Source organism: Callospermophilus lateralis, chromosome 17, assembly GCF_048772815.1.
Source record: "Callospermophilus lateralis isolate mCalLat2 chromosome 17, mCalLat2.hap1, whole genome shotgun sequence".
Lineage (NCBI taxonomy): Eukaryota > Metazoa > Chordata > Mammalia > Rodentia > Sciuridae > Callospermophilus > Callospermophilus lateralis.
In genome coordinates, this window is record NC_135321.1 from 13616655 (window position 1) to 13638236 (window position 21582).

General features: G+C 35.2%; 1 protein-coding gene across 1 annotated transcript in view; it reads left to right on the forward strand.

Moving 5' to 3' along the window:
- Positions 1–14125, forward strand: part of Pign (phosphatidylinositol glycan anchor biosynthesis class N) — a 121559-nt gene extending 107434 nt beyond the window's left edge. Inside the window, exon 30 of the mRNA XM_076836960.1 lies at positions 9323–14125. Coding sequence (XP_076693075.1) covers positions 9323–9446 — 124 coding nt within the window. The 3' untranslated portion in view covers positions 9447–14125. The remainder of the gene's footprint in view (positions 1–9322) is intronic.
- Positions 14126–21582: the final 7457 nt, after the last annotated feature.

A 21582-nucleotide genomic window follows, 5' to 3' on the forward strand; every position in this document is an offset into this window, starting at 1 on the left:
CTATAGAGATTAAAAAAACTAATACATATGTATATGATATGTGAAAAATAATTTGGATTTCAAAGAACATAGGTTTAAATAAAGAAATTTCTAGAAAATAGCTTTTGGGAGGCTTAACATGGTGAAAGTTTTATACAAAATTATACATTCATTGGCATATGAGTTGGGAGCCATATTTAGATTTATTTGAGCTCTGCCATTTTAGTTGTTAACTTTCATAAATGAATGATTGCCTATGAGTAAGGAGTCTTGATTACCTTATTATACAAGGGAGTGAGGAATGTATGCCTTGAAATGGAGGTAATAACTGGGCTAGCAGCACTGTCAGGGTCATTACCATGCATCCTTATGTATTTCTAGTGTCATACTTTGGCCACCAGTCTTCAGTTTTTTAGTTTGGGTTTTGATTTTGGTTTCCCTGAAGTCCTTATGTGGCTCATGCACAGTTTTTCCCAAAGTCAGAATACTCAAACTGCAGTCATTTCAGAAGGCCCTTCACCATGTCATAGTATTTTGCCCTCTTAAAAAAGAAAAACAATAGCTGTGTTAAATTTCAAGTTTATGTGAGCAAGAAAAAGGTTCTAGAACTGAGCTGCATTCTGGACTGCAGTTAGTTCAGAATGCTGAGCCCCATTGCCTGTGCAGATCATATTTATAGCTGGAGAAAATGAAGTGACATACAGGAACAACCTGATTGGCTACAGTCAGTATTTGCCTTATATGGGCATGGTGTGATGAAGCTTTTTATTTGCTTTATAGGACATAGTTTGGTCAGTTGGCAGCCTATTCCTGGCTGAAGCTCAACTGCTGTGATTGTCTGACACTCAGCTGTAATACTCTGAGATTAGTTTGTAATTTGTTTACATATCAAGTAAGGTTGCAGTTCACTACATGTGGAGGCAGTTTGGGGACAAATTTATCATCCTGCTACAGAAACAGACTTAGGTGAAACTTGTTAAATTTAACAGCACCAAACTCAAATTGCCAATTTTTATCCTCTTTTTCCCTTGAAGTTCTTTTTTTTCCTTAAAAAAAAAAAATGTGGCAGAATATATATAACATAAAATTTACTTTCTTAATCATTTTTGAATTGGAGTTCAGTAATATATTCATATTGTTGTTTTAGTCAGCTTTTTTGCTGCTGTGACTAAAGGATCTGACCAGAACAACTCTAAGGAGGAAAAGTTTATTTTAGGGCTCACAGTTTCAGAGGCCTTAGTCCAGAGAAGGCTGGCTCCATTTCTTGGGGCTCAAGATGAGACTGAACATCATGGCAGAGGGTGTGGCAGAGGGAAGCAGCTCACATCATGATGATCAAGAAGCAGAGAGACTGACTCTACTTTCCAGGTACAAATATGTACACCAAAGCCACGCCCCAATTCCTACCTCCACCAGCCACACCCTACCACTTTAGTTAATCCTGTCAGGGATCAACTCACTGATTAGGCTAGGGCTGTAATCCAATCATTTCTCCTCCAAACCTTGTTGCGTTATCTCGCATGTGAGTTTCTCAGGGACACCACATCTAAACCATAACAGTTGTACAACAGATTTCCATTTCCGTTTTATCTTGCACAACTGAAACTATATGCTCATTAAACAACTCCTCATTTTTCTCTTCCCAGCACCTGGCAACCACCATTCTGCTTTCTGCTTCTGTGAATTTGACTACTGTAACTCCTCCTATTGAGCATCCTTTCATATGCCTGTTGGACATCTGTATATCTTCTTTAGGGAAATGTCTACACAAGTCACTTTCCCATTTTCAATTTGGGTTAGTTGTTTTTTGTTGTTAAGTTGTAGGAATTTTTTATATATTCTGGATATTAACTCCTTATCAGATATATTATTTGCAAATGTTTCCTTCCATTCTATAGTTGACTTTTTACTCATTTATTGTATTCTTTGATTCACAAGTTTTTCATTTTGATGTACAATTTATTAATTTTGCTTTTGTTACGTGTGTTTGCTTGATACATTTTTAAAAGAGCTGTTGCAAAACTTGCATTTAACATCTAGCATGACATTCTTCCTGGCATGTGTGTGACACTTCCACCCTATTCCTTGCATTCTTTTATGTAGTCATCATGGAAATAAAACATTCATCAGAGCATAAAATATAGCAAAAAGAGAAAATACAAGGCATAAAATAGTGAGCACCATCCAAACCAAGTGAAACAGAATGGCATATTAGCACATGTAGACTGAAAATGTTTTGATGACTCTCCTCTCTGCAGTACTAGTCATAAACATGGATGTTAACTCCATGTTTTAGTATTCTAAGTAAATTATGTATACACATGAAAATATTCCATAGTTAACTAATGCCATACAGAGCACAATATGCTATCAAAGTATCTTATATGTGTATGTTCTTTTTTTTTAAATAATGGTAACTGCACTATACATATGGTGATCATATTCCCTGGTTTACCTAGGATGGCCTTGTCTATACAATATTAAAGGCCCAAAGTGGATGGGAAGAGGATAAAGGGCAAGCCTGTTAATGGTATAGCCTAGTTTATCTCATTCTCAGTGCTTCATCCTTAGTGCTTTATCCTCACGGATCTAACTCCCAGATTAAAAAGTAAAACACCATATAATAGGGTTCACATGTCAAAATCTCATTATCGTATCATATCATAGGTGCTTGTTCTCAAAAACTTCTTGAAGGCAGATTTAGTAAAGAACCACAGATCACAGTTCTGTTCATCAGGGTAAGGGCTTTGGACTAAACTATATAAATTATTCTATTGAAATATCTCCCAGTTCTATTTTTCTTCTTATTGTATCATCCAAAAAATGCCCAATTTAAGAGAATGTGGTTAAAGGGACAAAATTAAATCCGAGTTAGGGAAATTAGGCTTTCTAAGTGGCATTGTCCCTGAAAAATGCTACAGTGTGAGGGTTTTGTTTGGTTTTGGTTTTGTTTCCCCCTACTCTTGTTGTTGGTGGATCTTTATTTTTATTTGGTGCTAAGAATCAAACCCATTGCCTCAAACATGCTAAGCAAGTGCTGTACCACTGAGCCACAAACCCAGCCCTCCTCCCTGCTCTTGTTGGCAAGTTAGAATCCTAAAATCTTTCCTTTTTACCCTGTACACCATTAATAGCATATACTGCCTCAGTGAACCATGTGGTGTTGGTCTAATGGCAGGAGCGGTTCATGCATTTTCATAAACATCTAATTTATTGCCAGGAAAAGGCTTGGGTAGTGGGGGAAGATATACTTCCAGATTAAAAAGTAAAACACCAGTTAATAGGGTTTACATGTCAGAATCTCATTATCATACTTTTTCTGCTTTTTATTTGTGAGACTGTTGCTTTTAAGATTTGGGGTTTCTAATTATTCCTAATTGAAAGTATATTTGAAAAGCAGAGATTTTTCTTGTCTTGCTCCTGTTATTATTAAACTTACTGGTGGTGTTCCCTTAGTGGGAACCAAGGTTATTTGAGATGTGTTCCTGCAGTGGTTTCCCTTCGTGACATTTTATTTTCAAGCTCTTTTTTGTTAGTAATATAGTTAATAACTGCAGCCATTTCATGCCTGTTATTCATAGGAATAGAATGTTGTCCTTTTATCCTCAGTATTGTATTGTGTTATGAATACTAAAGTGGTGAGAATCTATCCCAGAATTTTAGAGAGGAGTTGGAGCCCTGTGAATGCAGCCTGGCATGTGTCTGGAATGTTTATAGAGTTGTTGAAATGACTGCAGTAGATTTCCAATGCTTTTGAGAGATTCTTCAGCTTTTAATTTTTGGTTAATCAATAAGTAGTACTTTCTTTAACAATAAAGACACCTTACCAGGACATGAGACAATGTATCCATTTATAGGTATAGTACTCTCTGTTTACAGTGCATCTTCAGAGCAGATTTTTTCCAAAATTTAATTGGGACTCTGAAGAGAATACACTGCAGTCCATATATTCAGCTGAAGCCCCAGGTTAAGTGCAGCCTTCCTCTGGAGAACCTGTGGCATCCAGGTATTCATTTAACAACCATATGAAAAATATCCTGCCCAGGCCATAAAGTTGTGTTCAGCTGACAGAGCTAATTTAGTATTTTCTTCTTTTGAGCTTTACACTTTATCTTCATTTATTGCAGGTCATAAACTTTACAGAGTATTGCCTTTTATATGGCATAGTGAAAGTGCATTTTTAAAACTAGAGAAAAAATTCCTGTGAGGTAATATTCACAACTATAAAAATCTACATTTAAATTTACGCTCTAAATGTGTTTGTAGTGAGGTGAATAGAGTCAGGATCATCAGTTTGATTGAACTGCAGTTTGATTTGATAGCAGTGTTCATTTGGTCTTTAATTGTTTCCTACATACTCTATTGTTATATCTTATTAAAATACAAATGACAGCTAAAGTATTTATCATTTATCTTTAGATATAATGAAAATTCATGATTCTGTTCGATTATTCTTGAATGTCCTAAATATAATTAATAAGTGAACAATGAAGTGTCTTTGTTCTTTGAATAAATATCAAGCTATATTCAAATCAGTGGTTCTCAACCTTTTTTTGCTGCAGTACATCTGACAGATATGACCTGCTTCTATAACCCATCACTCTGACTGAGAAGAATATAGTCAAGCTTATATCACTTATTGTGTGGGCTGAAAAGACCTGCCTGGCAGTTCTATGTGCCCCTCCACTGGTACACTGTCCTTCTCTTCCATCACATATTACACCTTGAGAACTGCTGACTTAAATGATGTTTGTGTAGTTGGGGGAGAGTGGAAACAGCTGAATTCATTTCAAGTTGAGACTTCATGTTCCTTTAACTCTGCTAATGCTTAGATGACACTAACACTTGACTGATGCAAAATATCACGAGCTGGATGCCTTACGGCTCAATGACATGATGCTGATGAGCTTTACAGCTGTCTTCTGCCAATGATGTTAGTTTAAATGAGCCAAGAGTCAGTAATTTCAGGCCATTGTAAGAAGATAAGTGATCTGTGGTATGAATGCCTTACGTAGATAGACTTTCATTAAATTTGAGAATGGGTCACTTAACTGGTTTTAAAAAACATTTTTGTTAAAAGAGATAAAGTCAGTCATAACATTTTGACCTTAAAATAGTAACAAAATATAACAGAACAAAAATCTGCTGGCATGTAGCTTTTTCTTTCTATCTCTTGGAAATTTTATTGTGATATAATTTATATACCATCAATTCATACAGTTTAAAGTTTTGACTTACTCAAATGATTTTAAAATCATTTCAGTAATCTTTAGCAGTTTATTAGAGTTATACAACCATCACTGTAATCTAGTCTTTGAACATTTTCATCACCCAAAACATTCCCTTGAACCTGTTTACAATCTATCCCCTTTCCTATACCCAGCCCTAGACAACCACTAATCAGCCTTGTATCTTCCCCTCCCTCCCTCTCTCCTTCTCTCTTTTTCCTTCATAGTGCTGGGAATTAAACCCAGGGCCTCCTGTATGTGAGGCCCATGCTTTACCACTGAAACATATATATACTCATCCACAGTGATCTATTTTCTGTCCTCAGGGATTTGACAATTCATATAAGCACCTGATTTTTTTCACTTTGTGTAATGATTGTGGGTGGGGGACATTCATCTATATTGTAGCTTATGTCAATACTTTGTTCCTTTCCTTTGCTAAATAGTGATCCATTGTGCTGATATTTTGTTTATCCATTCCATAATGTAGTATTTTACATTATATTCCTTGTACTTTTCTTCATTTACCTAGCTCCCAGCCTTCTTGCCTGGTTTCCAAAATCAAATGGAGCTTTCCTAGATTTGATCTTTTAGGCTCTCTAATGAGCACTTTGTACTCCCTTAACTTAGTCATCTCACCACTTGAATATAGACTTAGGTCCCCGGCCTGGGAAATAAACATTTTTATAGCACAAAATTGTGACTTTTTAGGCAGTTTATTGAGTTGAAGATTTTGACCTCAGTAACTGGTCAACAAATTTTAAATGTCCTGTTAGGTCTGAGAGATACAATAGAGTTGAAGATTTCTGTGGTAATTATGAAGTCAGCCTTAGAGTTCTCTGCCACTGATGAGAAAAAAAAAAAAAAAAAATCCTAGTCTTGCTTACAAATTTAAAGTGAGTCCAGTCAGAGCAGTTTTGAGTTTTCACAGTTATTCCTTTATCTTATTGTCTTATAGTGTGACAAGGCTTTCTGGTCTCATCTATTGTTCTAAGTAATGATTCTAATATCAGCAATACACTTCACTTCATGTTTTTTTTAAATATTTATTTTTCAATTGTAGTTGGACACAATACCTTTATTTTATTTATTTTTATGTGGTGCTGAGGATTAAAACCCAGGTACTTGCACATGCTAGGCAAGCACTCTACCGCTGATCCATAACCCCAGCCCTCATTTCATGTTTTAATATCTCATAAGACTCATTTTACTAGAGATTCTTTTGTTTCTTTAAATTTTTTTAAACATTTATTTTTGATTATGACTACTATTTTAGGGGAGTCTGATTTATTAAATCTGCTGAGGTAATAGAAAACAAAAGAATATTTTATTATTTATTTTAATTACAAATTATCCTCTTCATATAATAGACATCAATTGAATGTCCAAAGGGCCTTAGAGATGCGATGGGGGAAAAAGATAAAAGTTGATGGCTCCTAGTTCCATAGGGCTTATACTTTCTTTCTTTTTTTAATCTTTATTTTTTTATTTTTTTATGTGGTGCTGAGGATTGAACTCAGTGCCTCATGGGTGCGAGGCAGGCACTCCACCACTGAGCCACAGCCCCAACCCCAAGGGCTTATACTTTCTGCAAGCTGATACATATGAGACAAAAAGAAAACCCACAGTGGTGGATTCCATGGGTTCTAGGAGCCCTAGCCAGTCTGCCACCTTCTTTCTGCCATTTGGAGTCTTCTTGTGTTAGTTTTATATAATGTCCAGAATATTTAGTTGTACTTAGCAGGAGGAGTAGATAGCACACCTACTTCATCTCATTTTCCCAGCATCCATGTACCTTGATGAACTTAAGTTACTTTTAAAGTAAGATCCATTTACCAATATACCAAATTCTGTGTAATGAAATGTCAGTATGGCTCACTTAATTTTAACGATCTTGTTTATTTTGGCATGAGTTTTTCCAAAGTATTATGTTAAAATAAATTTCTGTATAATTTTATTCCCAGCACATCTAGATAATAATAGTCTTATAGTTGTTTTTATTTTTGAATAATTATCAGTAATTTAATTAAATAGAAGCTAAGATCCGAATCATATTCATTCTAGGTAAAAAAAATATATATATATACACATACACTAAGATAAACTTAAGTAGAAAAATTCATGTCTAAATACCTATTATATTACTTTTACAGTGAAAACAACAGTTTTTAAAAACTGCCTTTAGTGTTGATATTTGTTCACCAATTAAGGATCTAATTTTATTGTTTTCTTCTTGGGTAAGGAGTCTATCCTAGACCAGAGCCAGATTTCTAACGTAACTGGTTATAATCCTTGCTGTTTCATTTTCCAGCTCTTCCTTTTTTGTTTCATATTTACTTTACAGGGTAAGCCTAGAGAAATTCTAAATAAGGATCTTCAGCCTTTCCAAAGACAGTTTTGTCAGACTAAAACTTTACCATTGGAGGCTCTTAAAAACTGTAACATTAAAAAAAAAAAAAAATTGCACTAAGTAGAAAGCCCTTCTTTCTTGGTCTTGAGAGTCTTACCAATGAGCAAAGACATGACAACATGGTAAAGCTGACCTAAATCCATCAATTTGGCACATAGGGGGCTGCTTAGCTATGAAATTGAAGTGGTTGGGAAAGTAGCAAGGAAACTATTCTCCCATTTGCTGGGGGTAGATGAGAGAAGGAAAAGAAAATATGACCTCCCTTCCTCACTAGCTGTGTTGTAGGCCTGCTAAAATATTGTTCCCCTCTCTTTATTGAACAGTGTTATATATATATATATATTTTATTTATGCAAATCCATTGTAAAGGTAAATAGTTAAATGTAACTGATAGGCATTGAAAAGAAATAACTTTACAATATACACCTTAGCTTATATGGGCAGTACTGTACTAGTGTCACTTCATGAAGCCTCTCCCCCTACTGTACCTTTGTCAGATCTGTAACCTACATTTCTTTCCATTCTTTGAAAATTTTTTAATATGTTCTATGCGGTGTGTAAGTATTGTGTTTAAAAAGGAAAACAGAATGTGCTATTGTTGATAGATAAGAATGAAGAAATTCTAATAGTATCACTCTTCTTTTTCTGATAGTCTGGAAGATAATAGCTTTTGATTATGAGATTAATGAAGAGATGTGTCTGTTTCCCCTTTGCTAAAATTTCTTGACTAAAACTTGAGCTGGGGTAATGTTTTTCTTTCTTAGTGACTGGTAGTTTAAAGGGTTTTTTCCCCACATTTTTTTTTTATTGGTGCATTATAATTGTACATAATAATGAGATTTTTTTTGTTATAAATTTTACTTACAGTGACTGTTAGTTTTGACAAAGTACTTCCAAACTTACTTCAGAGCATAAGATGGCATGCTCTAAAACGCCAGAATACTTAACCTAGGGACATCTTTGGGGATTCTGTGGATAGAATTGAAAACTTGGGGTTTAATGGGTTAATTTCTACTGGTGACAAAGTCACAGGAACTGCTAAATTTTATATGTTATATGTTATAAATAATTTTTCTGTTATATAAATAATTTTTATCTGTTATATGTTATATAATATATTTTATATTATATGTTATATAATATAAAATTTTTATTTTTTATAATAAATTTAAATAATAAAATATTTTTATTTTATATGTTATATAATATAATTTTTATAACATATAACAGACATTTTTATAACATTACAATTGTTACAGATATATCAAAATATCTTCACTATTTTAGCATAATGGTAGTTTGTGTCATTGGAATTAAAATTAATATGTAATCAGTGTGCATTTTTAATGTCCAGTATACATTACCAAGTCCCTGTGACTTTGTCACCAGTAGAAATTAACCCATTAAGTCCCAAGTTTGCAATTCTGAGACTGTGTCAGTGAAATAGGTACTTAATATAGATTGGAAATCATAATCTGATCTTATTATATAGTTTATTATTGTTAATAATAAGTACATACAGTACTCATATTACTATATAACAAGTTTGGATTTAAAAAAAAATATTTTGGTCTCTATTTTGAAATCATTGTTACCTTTGTAATTCCATGTATTGATATATCCATTTTAAAACGTTTTTAGGAATCTTGTGCTCTTCCTCATGTGCTCTTTTCTCTGATGATTGCATATTTTTCTCCTTTTACAGCATTAGCCACTATGTGATTGTCATGTCCATGACCATCTTTCTGGTGTTTCTCAATGGCCTGGCACAGCTGCTCACAACAAAGAAACTCAGACTGTATGGCAAACCCAAAAGCCATCTCATATGATGTTATGGAAACCTTCATTTAGCATCTGGATTCTCTCTCCTGCTCATCTAAAATCCCATTAAGGATTCAATAGGAAAATGCATTTTGATGTATTGTATATTTCTGTAGAAAAAATAATATTTTGAATTCTGAACTTATAGGATATCTGGGATAAAGGAGCTTCCTTTTCTTTCTTTTTCTTTTAAAATTGTTCAATCATTGTGAAACAGTAATGATGTCTATAGAAAAGCATTCTCCATTCTCATTTTGTTTTCTTTTAGCTGGCTGCTCGTCTCAGTGATGTTTCAGAGCACTTGTCACAATCTGATCATCAAGGTACCACTCCCCATATGCCCAAAGAAGATCATGCTTCTGTGAGGGTGGTAGTGGTGGCATCCAAAATTACTGGTGTGGCTGAACTTGAAGGACTCACCACATGGCACTGTAAATATATATCAGCTCTCAGCACTGGTTTTGTAGCAGTTCTAACTGCTCAATAATATCACTTATAAGACAATTAGGGTATCTTATTTCAAATTGACTAAAGCTCTACTAGAAAAATACTTGCAAGTTCTTGTCATTTTTCTTCAGTATGCAGTATAGTGTCTTACGCGTAGTGCTATTGCCAGGGGTGTCATAGTCAATAGTTAGATGCAAATTTAACCTTGACATTTTTTCCCCCATTTATGGTTTATCATGGAATTTCTAGGGGTGGAAAAGTAGAATGCTTGGTATTTGTGTCTTTTTAAAAGGAATAGTTTTTAATTGTAGATGCAACATCTGTTACCTCTGTAGTGTTTTTTTTTTCCATATATTGTTTCAACAGAATTTTTCAAATCAATGGTTAAAACAATATCATAAGAATTCTTGTTAAAACTGTTCTTCTGGTTGTGAGATTCTAATCCAAGAGCCTAAATTCATCTCATTAAATTTAGATTTCCATTTGTAAACTAATTCTTTTTTTTTTCATTTGTAAACTAATTCTAATGGATTAGATGTTTTTGAGAGTAATTTTTTATTCAGATTTTTCTTAAAGTGACCTTTACATATCACTGAAGAGTTGGCCTTTTGCCCATGATATGCCAGAAGCATTTGGCTGATGCTAACCTTTATTGGTATATGTCCCATTTTTTTAAAAATAATTGCTTTTGAAATAAGTTATAGCATTATTAATTCATATTAGTGACAAGAAAACCCTTTACAAATTACTAGATTTTTCACATTTGAAGGTAAGTGATTGGATACGATTTTTAAAAGCTCAAAACTCAATTTGATAAAATATATTTTCTGTATTTTTATTTATGATGAAATATAATTTACTGTGATGACATGACACTGAATACAGCAGTATCAGTATATTAATAGAGAGTTATTGATGTTAATATAAGACCGCATGCATCAGTCTATAATATAAAATTAAGGTGAACATCTAAGAAGCTACCATAGCAAACAATGCTATAGGCAGAAAGAGAATCCATGAGCTTTCATATAACCTCAGAGAGTTTTATATCTTTTTTTTTCTTTCTTTCTTTTTTTTGTGGAACTGCAGATTGATTGAACCCAGGGGCGCTTACCACTGAGCTACATCCCCAGTCCTTTTTTTTTGAGACAAGGTCTCACTAAATTACCTAGGCTGGCCTAGAACTTGCATTCCTCCTGCCTCAGCCTCTAGTCTCTGGGAGGCTGTGCCCAGCTTTTTATCAGTTTTTTTCACTAATCAGATAAGATTGATTACATAAAGACTTATCACTTAACTCTTTTTATATTTAGTTTTGCCTTTCGTTTTTTCCCAGATTTTCATACAGAAAAATTAATGGATATTTTATTACAACATTGTAAAAGGTGCTCAGTGCCTTATCTTTAATTATTATGTTCTTTGAAGCCTGCTTTTTTCTTCACATTGCCTTTTGGGGTCAGTGTGAGTTGGCAGAAGAGGAAAGTGCACCCACAGCCCCAGGCTTATGTTGCTGCACTATAATTGGATCCCTCAGACTCAATGAGAAATGAACCTCTCTATAGTACATTTTCTCAGATATCTTAAAGTGTTTGAAATATATATTTTTGTATTGAATAACCAAAAAAGAAATGATATTTAGGCAAAATGTATGTATGTTTAAGACATATATTTTTTTCATTTTATCTATAATATACTAGATTTCTGAATCAGGACTTAAAAGATATTTGCTAATCACATGGTTTAAATTAGAAAATGCTATATAAAGTAAAGTGGACATATCAAGTAGAAAAATCTTGAACAACAAAAAAAAACCATGCTGTATCTCATGGATGAAGATTAAATTTGGGAGGGAACACTAAGGCTTTAAGGAAATAAACTGCAGCCTGTGAATAATTTACCAATAGACTAATTTTCTATATTATTACATTTAGTGTGCAACATTGAGAACACAAAGTTATTTAAAGTTCTTCTTATTTTATGGTACTTGGGATTCTTTTATGGTACTGGGGATTGAACCCAGATGTTCTTAGCCACTTAGCTATATCCCTACCCCTTTTTGGTTTTTGGTTTTGTTTTGTTTTTCTTTTGAGAAAGGGTCTCACTAAATTGCTGAGGTTAGCCTTGAATTTGTAATCCTCTTGCCTCAGTCTCCTGATACCTGAGATTACAGACATGTGCTACCACACCCAGCCTCTTTTTCATTTTTTTAGGAAAATAATGTAAATGACAGTATATTTAGAGATAACTCAGTAATTTCCTTCCTTTTCACAGTCATTCTTGTTGACAGTCCTCCTGTTCTCTGTAAGATGCTTTAAAGCATTTATTATTGTTATGCCGTATGCTTTCAGTACTAGAGTAATATCTTTATAGCATTTTTCCATTTTTTTCATCAACATGTTTTGGGATTTTTTATATACTTTTTTTTTTTTTGGTACCAGGGATTGAACCCAGGGCCTCACCCATGCCAAGCAGGTGCTCTACCACTGAGCTACATCCCCAACACACATCAGCATGGTTTTTAAAGAGAGTAAAAGTGGGTAGGATTTCTGTATTTGATATTAATTCTATGAAGAAATAAAAAATCATTTGAGATATATCACATATTAAAATGTATTACAGTTGTTGATTACTCACCAATAGAATTATAGTATTTGTGAGTCACCAACTAGCATTTCTGAAAACATGTCCCATAGAACATCAGTTCCTTTGTATACAAATGTAAGTCATAATAAGAAGGGTTCCTTGATGAAATATACTTGAGAAACACATAGTCAATCAAAGTTAAATAGGTACATTTCTTTATTAAGGAAGCTTAATTTATGTGCATTGTGAAGAGTGGAAAATAGCCATATGCCAAACTTTCTGCTTACCTGATCACAGACCCCATGTGAGAGTCTCCCTCCCATTTGATGACATACTATAGAAATGTCCTCATAAACTCTCATACTCAATTTGTCACACTGTTTTGAAAAATAGGGTGTTGTATGTTTAATATAATAGTTTTTCCTGAAGACAGCAAAATCATACTTACTGTAGCCTTTAATGTGGGAAAACTTCAAAATGTACTGCCTGCCTCTGTTTAAATTGTTTAGTATCATTTAGTTTTTCATGTGGGAACATTTACTACTACTGGATTGCATCCTGAGTTTCTTATATTTTACATTCTTTATCTGAAAAATAAATTCACAACAAATATCAGCTTGTTTTCTTGGGGTTAGACACTGTTGAAGATGATACAAGTTAAAATATGTAATGATGCTTTGTCACAAAAAAATATTTTAAAAACATCAGCTGTCACGATTTTTCTTTAATGGACCTCAAAGGACTAACATTAACATATAAAACTATTACTCTTGTTTAAACTAATGAACAGATAAATTCTTTTCACAGAATTTAGTTAGCTTGACTTGCTTCAGATACCACTTGTAGCAAATATCAGCAATTTATGGATTTTTAGAAGTATTTCTTTAATGTATTCAATGGACTTGAATAATATGACTGACAAGGATAATTGTCAATTCTGCAGACATTAGCTTTTACCTGTGACATTCAATATTTCTAGAATAGCTAGTAATTGATAGTCAATATTTTAAAAGTTCATCCTCTCACAGATAAGAAGTAATGTCCTTAAAGTTTGAAGCCACAAAAATAAAATTACAGTTTGACTAATGCATCTTTGCTTTCCTTGTCCTATCTCTGAAGTTATTGTAATTGGTTTTATCTTATTAAAAATTCATCATACCATTTCAGCCATGTGATCAAGTTCAACACCAACAGTGATAAGTTATGTTGATAACAAGTATCCTGGACGTGATATGATGAGAACCCACATTACCTAGATAGTCTTCCTCCCTAGGATTCATAACTCTGATCTAATCATGAGAAAAGAAATAATTCTCAAGATAGGGATAGTCTTCAAAGCTGTCAAGAATATCAAAAACAAGGAAAGACTAAGAAACTGTCATAGCCAAGAGGAGCCTAAGGAGATATGACTACTAAATGTAATGAGGCATCCTGGATGGGATCCTAAAACAGAAAAGAACATTAGGTAAAAAACTAAAGAACTTTGAAAACATTCTAGACTTGAGTTAATATCACTATTGGTGCATTAATTATGAAAATTTTCCTTACTAATGCGAGATGTTAAATATAGGAGAAACTGGGTAAGGAAATGTATGGTAACTACCATTTTTGTCAATTTCTATGGAACTCTTCTAAAATAAAAAGATTAATTGGTTTTAAATTTTTACTCTATGCACAAATAATTTTACATAAATGCATGTGTGGTATCATGACAGGTAAGCAGGTGGGGGAAGGGGTGGTTTGTATATTCCTTGGTTTTTCCATGTTACTTCTCTCTTCCCTTACTTTTAGTTTCTCTGGTCATATCACTCCCATCTTTAGCCATTTGATTATTAGCCCATCCTGTGTACTAATGTGTTTTTTTGTACTAACTAATGGAAACTGACAGTTTCCAGGAAGTACACTTCCTGTAAATGCAGTGTGAGTGTGTAGCAGGCATCTGTGTATTTGCTTAGCACTCCCCCTTTGAGACAGTTGTGCCTCCATTGCCAGCCTTGAGTCTCTGCAAAAGTTAAATGGTTTTTTGTGACTAGTTTAGGGGTTCACATCTGACCCAAGCCAGGCTAGTCTGAGCTTTTTGCAAGATTTTCAACTTGAATTGAGAGAATATTTCTAATGATGTAAAGTTTAAGAGCTAGTGGTGGCCATGTTTAATTAATTGAGGTACTCCAGTAGCCTTCCAATACATACTCTTTTTCCCTCAGATACCTTACTCCCACCCCCTCAAAAAAGGGGTTTCTTTCACTGATATTTCTAAAAACAAAGGATTGTGACAAGTCCAAAGCTCCATTTAAAATGTTTATTTTTAGATGATATGCTCAATTCCAACTTTAAGTTAAAATTGATGGGGCAGAATAATTCTATGAAAACTAGTTGTCTTCATCACCCTGATTTTATAGTTTTGTGCCTAATAGTACAAGGTATGTAGGCATCCCATTTTTTTTATATTTTATTCTGATTTGTTATATATGATAGCAGAATGCATTACAATTCATATTATACATATAGAGCACAATTTTTCATAACTCTGGTTGTACACAAAGTATAGTTACACCATTCTTGTCTTCATACATGTACTTAGGGTAATGTTGTCCATATCATTCCACCAGTTTTTCTACCCTCATGCCTCCCCTTCCCCTCCCACCACTTTGCCCTAATCCTCCTATGCTCCCACCCCACCCCAATCTGAATCAGAATCCTTATATCAAGGAAAACATTCAGCATTTGTTTTGGGGGGATTGGCTAACTTCACTTAGCATTATATTCTCCAACTCCATCCACTTACCTGCAAATGCTATGATTTTATTCTCTTTTTTAAAAATATTTTTTAGTTGTTGAAGGACCTTTATTTTATTGTATGTGGTGCTCAGATCGAACCCAGTATCTCACACATGCTAGGCAAGCGTGCTACCACTGAGCCACAAACCCAGCCCTTGATTTTATTCTCTTAATGCTGAATAATATTCCATTGTGTATATATAGCACATTTTCTTTATCCATACTACTCTAAGACTTCATCTCACTCCAGCCAGAATGGCAGCTATTAAGAATACAAACAACAGTAAGTGTTGGCGAGAATGTTGGGGGGAAAGGCACACTCATGCATTGCTGGTAGGACTGCAAATTGGTGCAGCTGTATGTATTGAAAATAGTAATTTAAAATCTTAAAGTTTGAAGCCACAAAAATAAAATTACAATTTGACTAATGCATCTTTGCTTAGTTGTAGATACCCTCCACCTCCAGGAAATGTGAAGAGATCTTTCACATTTATTCCTTCAAAACAAAAGAAAAAATTCTCTCAGTCCTATTGAGCAAACACAGGCATAAATAATCAGCAGAGAACTTACCACATGCCAAATGTTTTGACACCTGCTTTACATTCATTTCTTCACTTAATCGAACCATTGTGACTCCTTCAGGGAACTTGGTCTGTATTCCATACTCTCAAGAATGTCTGGGATTTGGCTCACTTCTCTTTTTACTTCAGTAAAATGTAACAGGGTTCCCTAGAGGAACGGAATCAACAAGAAGTATAATTATAAAAAGGGGGACTTATTAGGTTGGCTTATGCAACCAGAAGCTGGATAGCCACAATGGCCATCTTCAGGCTGGTGAGTGGAAGAACCAGTAGTAGCTGCACAGTCCAAGAGGCTGAAGCCCCAGAACAAGAGGGATCACAGTGCTACCCTAGTCTAAGACCTAAGCCTTCTGGAGAATCACTGTCAGAGTATGCTTCAGGAAAGTGAAGAAGCGAGACTGATATCCTCAAGGAATAGGCATCTGCTGCTGCTGCTTCATTCTTGCAGTTTTTGGTCCTTCCAAGTGGTCATCCCATTGGTCAGTGCTGCCCATGCTTAGGAGGATCTCCATTTCAGTTGGCTATCCCACATGCCAGTCATTCCTAGACACGCCCTCACTAACACGCCCATAATCCTCTTAAACCTTGGCATCTCATCCCAATCGAGTTGACAATCCAAATTAATCTACAGCAACACCCGGAAAAATACTAAAGGTGGGACGGGAATAGGTGGTTTTGACCTCCACAGGTCTCTCAGGCTTGCCTAGCTTCCCCCTAAAAAGGGGATTCTTGGGAACCCAAGTAGAGGAGCAGAGTGTGGTCTCACCCATGCTCCCAGCTATGGCAGCATTCCCATAGGTCACCAAAAGAGGTAGTCACCCTGCTCAGGAGAGCTAGCCCAACCAGACCTCAACATCCTGCTGCAGCTGCACTATGGAATTCAAGACTATCCCACCCATGTATACCTAGGGGCTTTCTGGGGCAGTCCTGGCTGTGGCCTATCCAGTGCTGAGCACAGTAGGTATTAGCCTCATATTTCATAAAAGAAATGTGTTCAAAGAGGTTATGTGAATTTCCTGGAACTCCCCAACTAGCTAGTCACCCCAGACCTAATTCATTCTAACTCTAAAGCTTAGACTTTTAACCACCACACCTGTGGACTCCTTTAAGGATATACAACTGCATCCTGGGTTGCCAGAAAAATGGTCCACACAGGATGGCAATTTTAAAGCCTGAATACATTTAGCCTTCATTCAGTTTGCATAAGTGGAATTACACCACAATGACAGTAGTTGCCTTCATCTGCAAGTCAGTGACATGAATTAAAATAACCCATTGCATTAATCAGCGAATACTTCAGTATCCTCTCCTTACCAGGCACAGTGGGGCTATAAAATATAAGACATCAGCCCTGTCCTTAAAGAGCTTGCAGTGATTGAGGAGATAATAATTATGCTTGTGTATACCATTTACTGAGTGCTCCCTCTGTGCCAGACCCTTGTGCTCAAGTTCCTCCTATGTCCTACCTCAAAGACCCACAGTATAATACTAAGCAAATGCTAAACAAATGGTCAGACATGGGCAAAAAGCACTCCTAGTGAAGGGTTAACATTATAACTAAAGTAAGGATTTTTTAAGGTCATCTGGTAGTAATGTGCTCTGCCTGAATTGCCAAGGTTCTAACTAGCAGTTGATAGAGGCGAAAGGAACAGTATAGTCATTGAGAAACCAGCTGCAGAATGAAACTAAACCTGTGGACAGCTTCGTGGGTCCAAGTTTAGAATCTCTCCAGAGTTTCCTTCCTCCATAACCATATCTCATGTAAGAAGATCAAATACTGAGATGTCCAGAGGATGGAAAAAGAATACACCAGTTCTTGAGACTCACACTTTTACTTTATTTGTGGCAAGCATTGCTGGTTTTCTACCCAACATCCATTCTCGCCTTCTTATATAATCAGAACACGGACTTTGTTTATAGCAGAAATATGCACAATTTAAAAAAAACAAAAAAACCCATACTTCATTACGACGAGGATTGCCAATGCAACTCAATGTAACTTTGGCCAGTGAGATGTAAACAGATACAGAAGTCTTTGGGTGGAGCTTCTAGAAAGCTCTAACTCAGCTGGTGTGCCCCCTTTTGCCTGTTGCCTTTTGACCTTTCCACTTTGGCAGGGGAGGATTGTACCAGAGGGCACTTTACCAATGAGTTACATCCCCAGTCCTTTTTATTTTTTGAGATACTAAGTTGCTGAGGCTGGCCTTGAACTTGCCATCCTCCTGCCTCAACCTCTCAAATCACTAGGATTATTACAACATTGCAACACGAAAAATTAAAATACCTGAAAAGAAAGGCTAAGCTAGTAGATGGAAGATGACTGGCTTCCATGATAGAACCCTCAGCCACTTGACATCCTAGCCCAGGACAGCCCCTCTCCAGCTTCCTGATACATGAGAAACACAAAACCTCTTTAAGCACCCTAAATTCTGTGATCCTTATGTTCCTAAAACATGTTTTGAAATTAGAAATATAAGCACATAACTTATTAAGAATCAATTTTTTCTTAATTTAGCCTTCTATGAATAAATGTGATTGAACTCTCTGGTCCCAAGAGAAATGCATCAATGTGGGAATTTAACATTATGACAATGGGTCCCGTTTCTTGTAGTTGGAATGAAAACATTGGTTCAAGGTCTTAGTTGAACTTCAGAAAACTACACAAAAATCAGTTGATTTTCTAATTACTTATCATTGGGGTGCATTTTCTTTTCAGATTATATATTTACGCATGATATATAACACAATATACAGTCCTATTAAATATGTTACCTAACTATCAAACTCAGATTGATTTTTCTTCTACAATTTATGGATTATATGTTAACTGAATTGACTGGTTAGTTAAGACACAATAGAACAGACTAGTATAAAACTTTAAAATAACACTTTGCTCATGCAGACAAAATTTATTAAATTCAGAAAATAAAGCAACAAAAACAAAGCAAGACCACCTAGGCTTCTAGCTGTTCACCAGAGGTTGTATGGGTTTAAAATGTTTGTTATCTGCATTTCATTTTAGTTCCCAAACCTAGACCCCTACCTCATCCAAGATTTTCCATATGATAAGGATACATACAGACATATTCCACCTGATTCGTGCTCTGAAGAAACTCATCTGAACTGGGAGACAGAACTCTGTGTCCCTTGGTTATAAGCGTTATGTACACTCTTGGATCACACAAAGGGCTCTGTCTCTTAGTAGCATGTGACCTCAGGCAAGCTTCTCTGAGTCTGAACTGACTTATCTGTAAAACAGTAGTGACATTGCCAGCCCCGTGGCACTTTTTTTGGTCTCATTTTGCTTATTACAAATTAGATTAAAACATTAAATGCATTGAGTTATTTGTGTGCAAGCTTTATAACCCAGTAAGAATATTAGTTGCTTGGTGGCCTTGCAGACTCAAAGTTTGTGCATAAAGTTATTAAGCCAAGGCAACATATGGTATCTGCCCTGTCAGCGATGCATGAAATAAATGTTTAGAGACAGAGAAAGCTCAGGAAAACCAGTGTGCTAAGAAGAATGGCCACTAAAGCCTTGAGGATAGACTTCAAAAAAGCGTAGTCCCACAAAGAAATATTTGCAAACAACTGAGAAAAGTCAGGAATCAATCTGACGAATTTTTAGAACACAATTTATATTCAGAAGTAAAGGATTTAATTTCATTGATCAAACATTTACAGGAGTTCATACTTAATGAGCCCTTACCGCATGCCAGGTACTTTGCTAACTACTTTAGAAGAATTAGTTAATCTAACCTTTATTTACTCACAGTTAGTAGAAGAAAAAACAGACTCAGGGTAACCCATCCATGTCAAAGAGCTGAGAAGTGGATCAGCTGCTGATTTCAAGCACGTTAGTATGAGACAGCTTTGCATTTTTAAATTTATTTTTAGTATCATTTTTAATGCATATTAATTATATAAATTAATGGGTTTCGCTGTGACATTTCCACACATACACATACCATGCTTTAATCATATCGAAACTCCCTTTTACCTTCTCTTGCCAGCCCTGGGCCATACTCCCTTCCCCTTCCCTAAACGTTCTTCTACTTTTATGTCTCCCCTCCACCCCCAGTTTCCACGTTTGAGAAAAAAATGTGCAATAGCTGTCTTTCTGTGCCTTGCTCATTTCACTTAATATAATCCCCAGTTCAATTCATTTTTCATCATTCTTTATGGCTAAATGATCTTTTATTGTGTGTATATGCTATATTTTCTTTATCTGTTCCTCAGTTGATAGGCATCTAGGCTGATCCTGTATCTTGCTATTATGAATAGTGCTTCAATAAACTTGGGTACGCAGGTACCTCTTTTAGGCTGACTTCATTTCCCTCAGTTAAATATCCAGGAGTGTATATCTGGATCATATGACAGTTCTATTTTTAGTTTTTTGAGGAATCTCCATACCACATAGTGACTGTATTAACTTACATTCCCACAAACTGCATATATGTATAAGGGTTCCTTTTTCTCCACATCCTCACCAGCATATATTATTATTGTATTTTCTCTAACCATTCTAACCGGGGTAAAATGTGAATATAGTCTTGATTTGCAATTTTCTGATGACTAAAGATATTGAACATTTTTTCATATGTTATTGGCCATTTTTACTTCTCTTTTTGAGAAGTGTCTATTCAGAAATTTTGCCCATATTAGTTGGGTTGTTTGTTCTTTTGATACTTTTTGAGTTTTTATATATTCTGGATGTTAATCCTCTGCTGCATGAATAACTGGAAAAGATTCTTCTCCCAGTCTGTAGATTATCCCTTCACTTTGTCTATTGTTTTCTTTGCTGTGCAGAACTTTTAATTTCATATAATCCCATTTACCAATTTTTGTTTTTGTTTTTGTTTCTGGGGCTATTGGAGTCCTATTCAAAATATTGTTGCCTGGCCAATATCTTGAAGAATTTTCCATTTTATTCTAGTAGTTTCATAGTATCAGGTCTTACGTTAAGTTATTTGATCCATTTTGAGTTCATTTTTGCACAAGGTCAGAAACATGGGTCTAGTTTAAATCTTTTACATGTGAATATCCAGCAGAGTTTGTTGAAGAGGCTGTCTTTTTTCTGTCATATGGTTTGGGCCCCTTTGTTGAGAACCAGTTAGCTATAGATATATGGGTTAATTTCTGGCTTCTATTCTATTCCATTAGTCTGGGGATTATGTTGACTCTATAGATTGCTTTTGGTAGTAAGGCCATTTTAACAATATCAATTCTCCCAATCCATAAATATGGGAGGTCCTTCCATCATTTAGTGTGTTCTTCAATTTCTTTCTTTGGTATTTTGTAATTTTCATGATAGAGGTCTTTCACCTCTTTGATTAGGTTTATTCCTGATTGTTGTTGTTGTTGTTTGTTTGTTTCATTTCTTCTTTTTTTTTTCCTTAGGCTATTGTGAATGAGATTGCTTTCCTGGTTTCTTTCTCAGTGAGTTCATTATTGGTGTATAGAAAAGCTACTGATTTGTATATACTAATTTTGTATCAGGCTACTTTGCTGATTGTGTTTATTAGTTCCAAGAATCTTTTGGTGGAGGGGTTGAGATCTTCTAAATATAGAATCATATCATCTGTGAATAGGGATAGTTGAACTTCCTCATTTTCTATTTTATCTCTTTTTAAAAAAAATTATTTTAGTTGAAGCCAGGCATGGTGGCACACACCTGTAATCCCAGCTCTGGAGGCTGAGACAGGAGGATCTCGAGTTCAAAGCCAGCCTCGGCAATGGAGGGCACTAAGCAATTCAG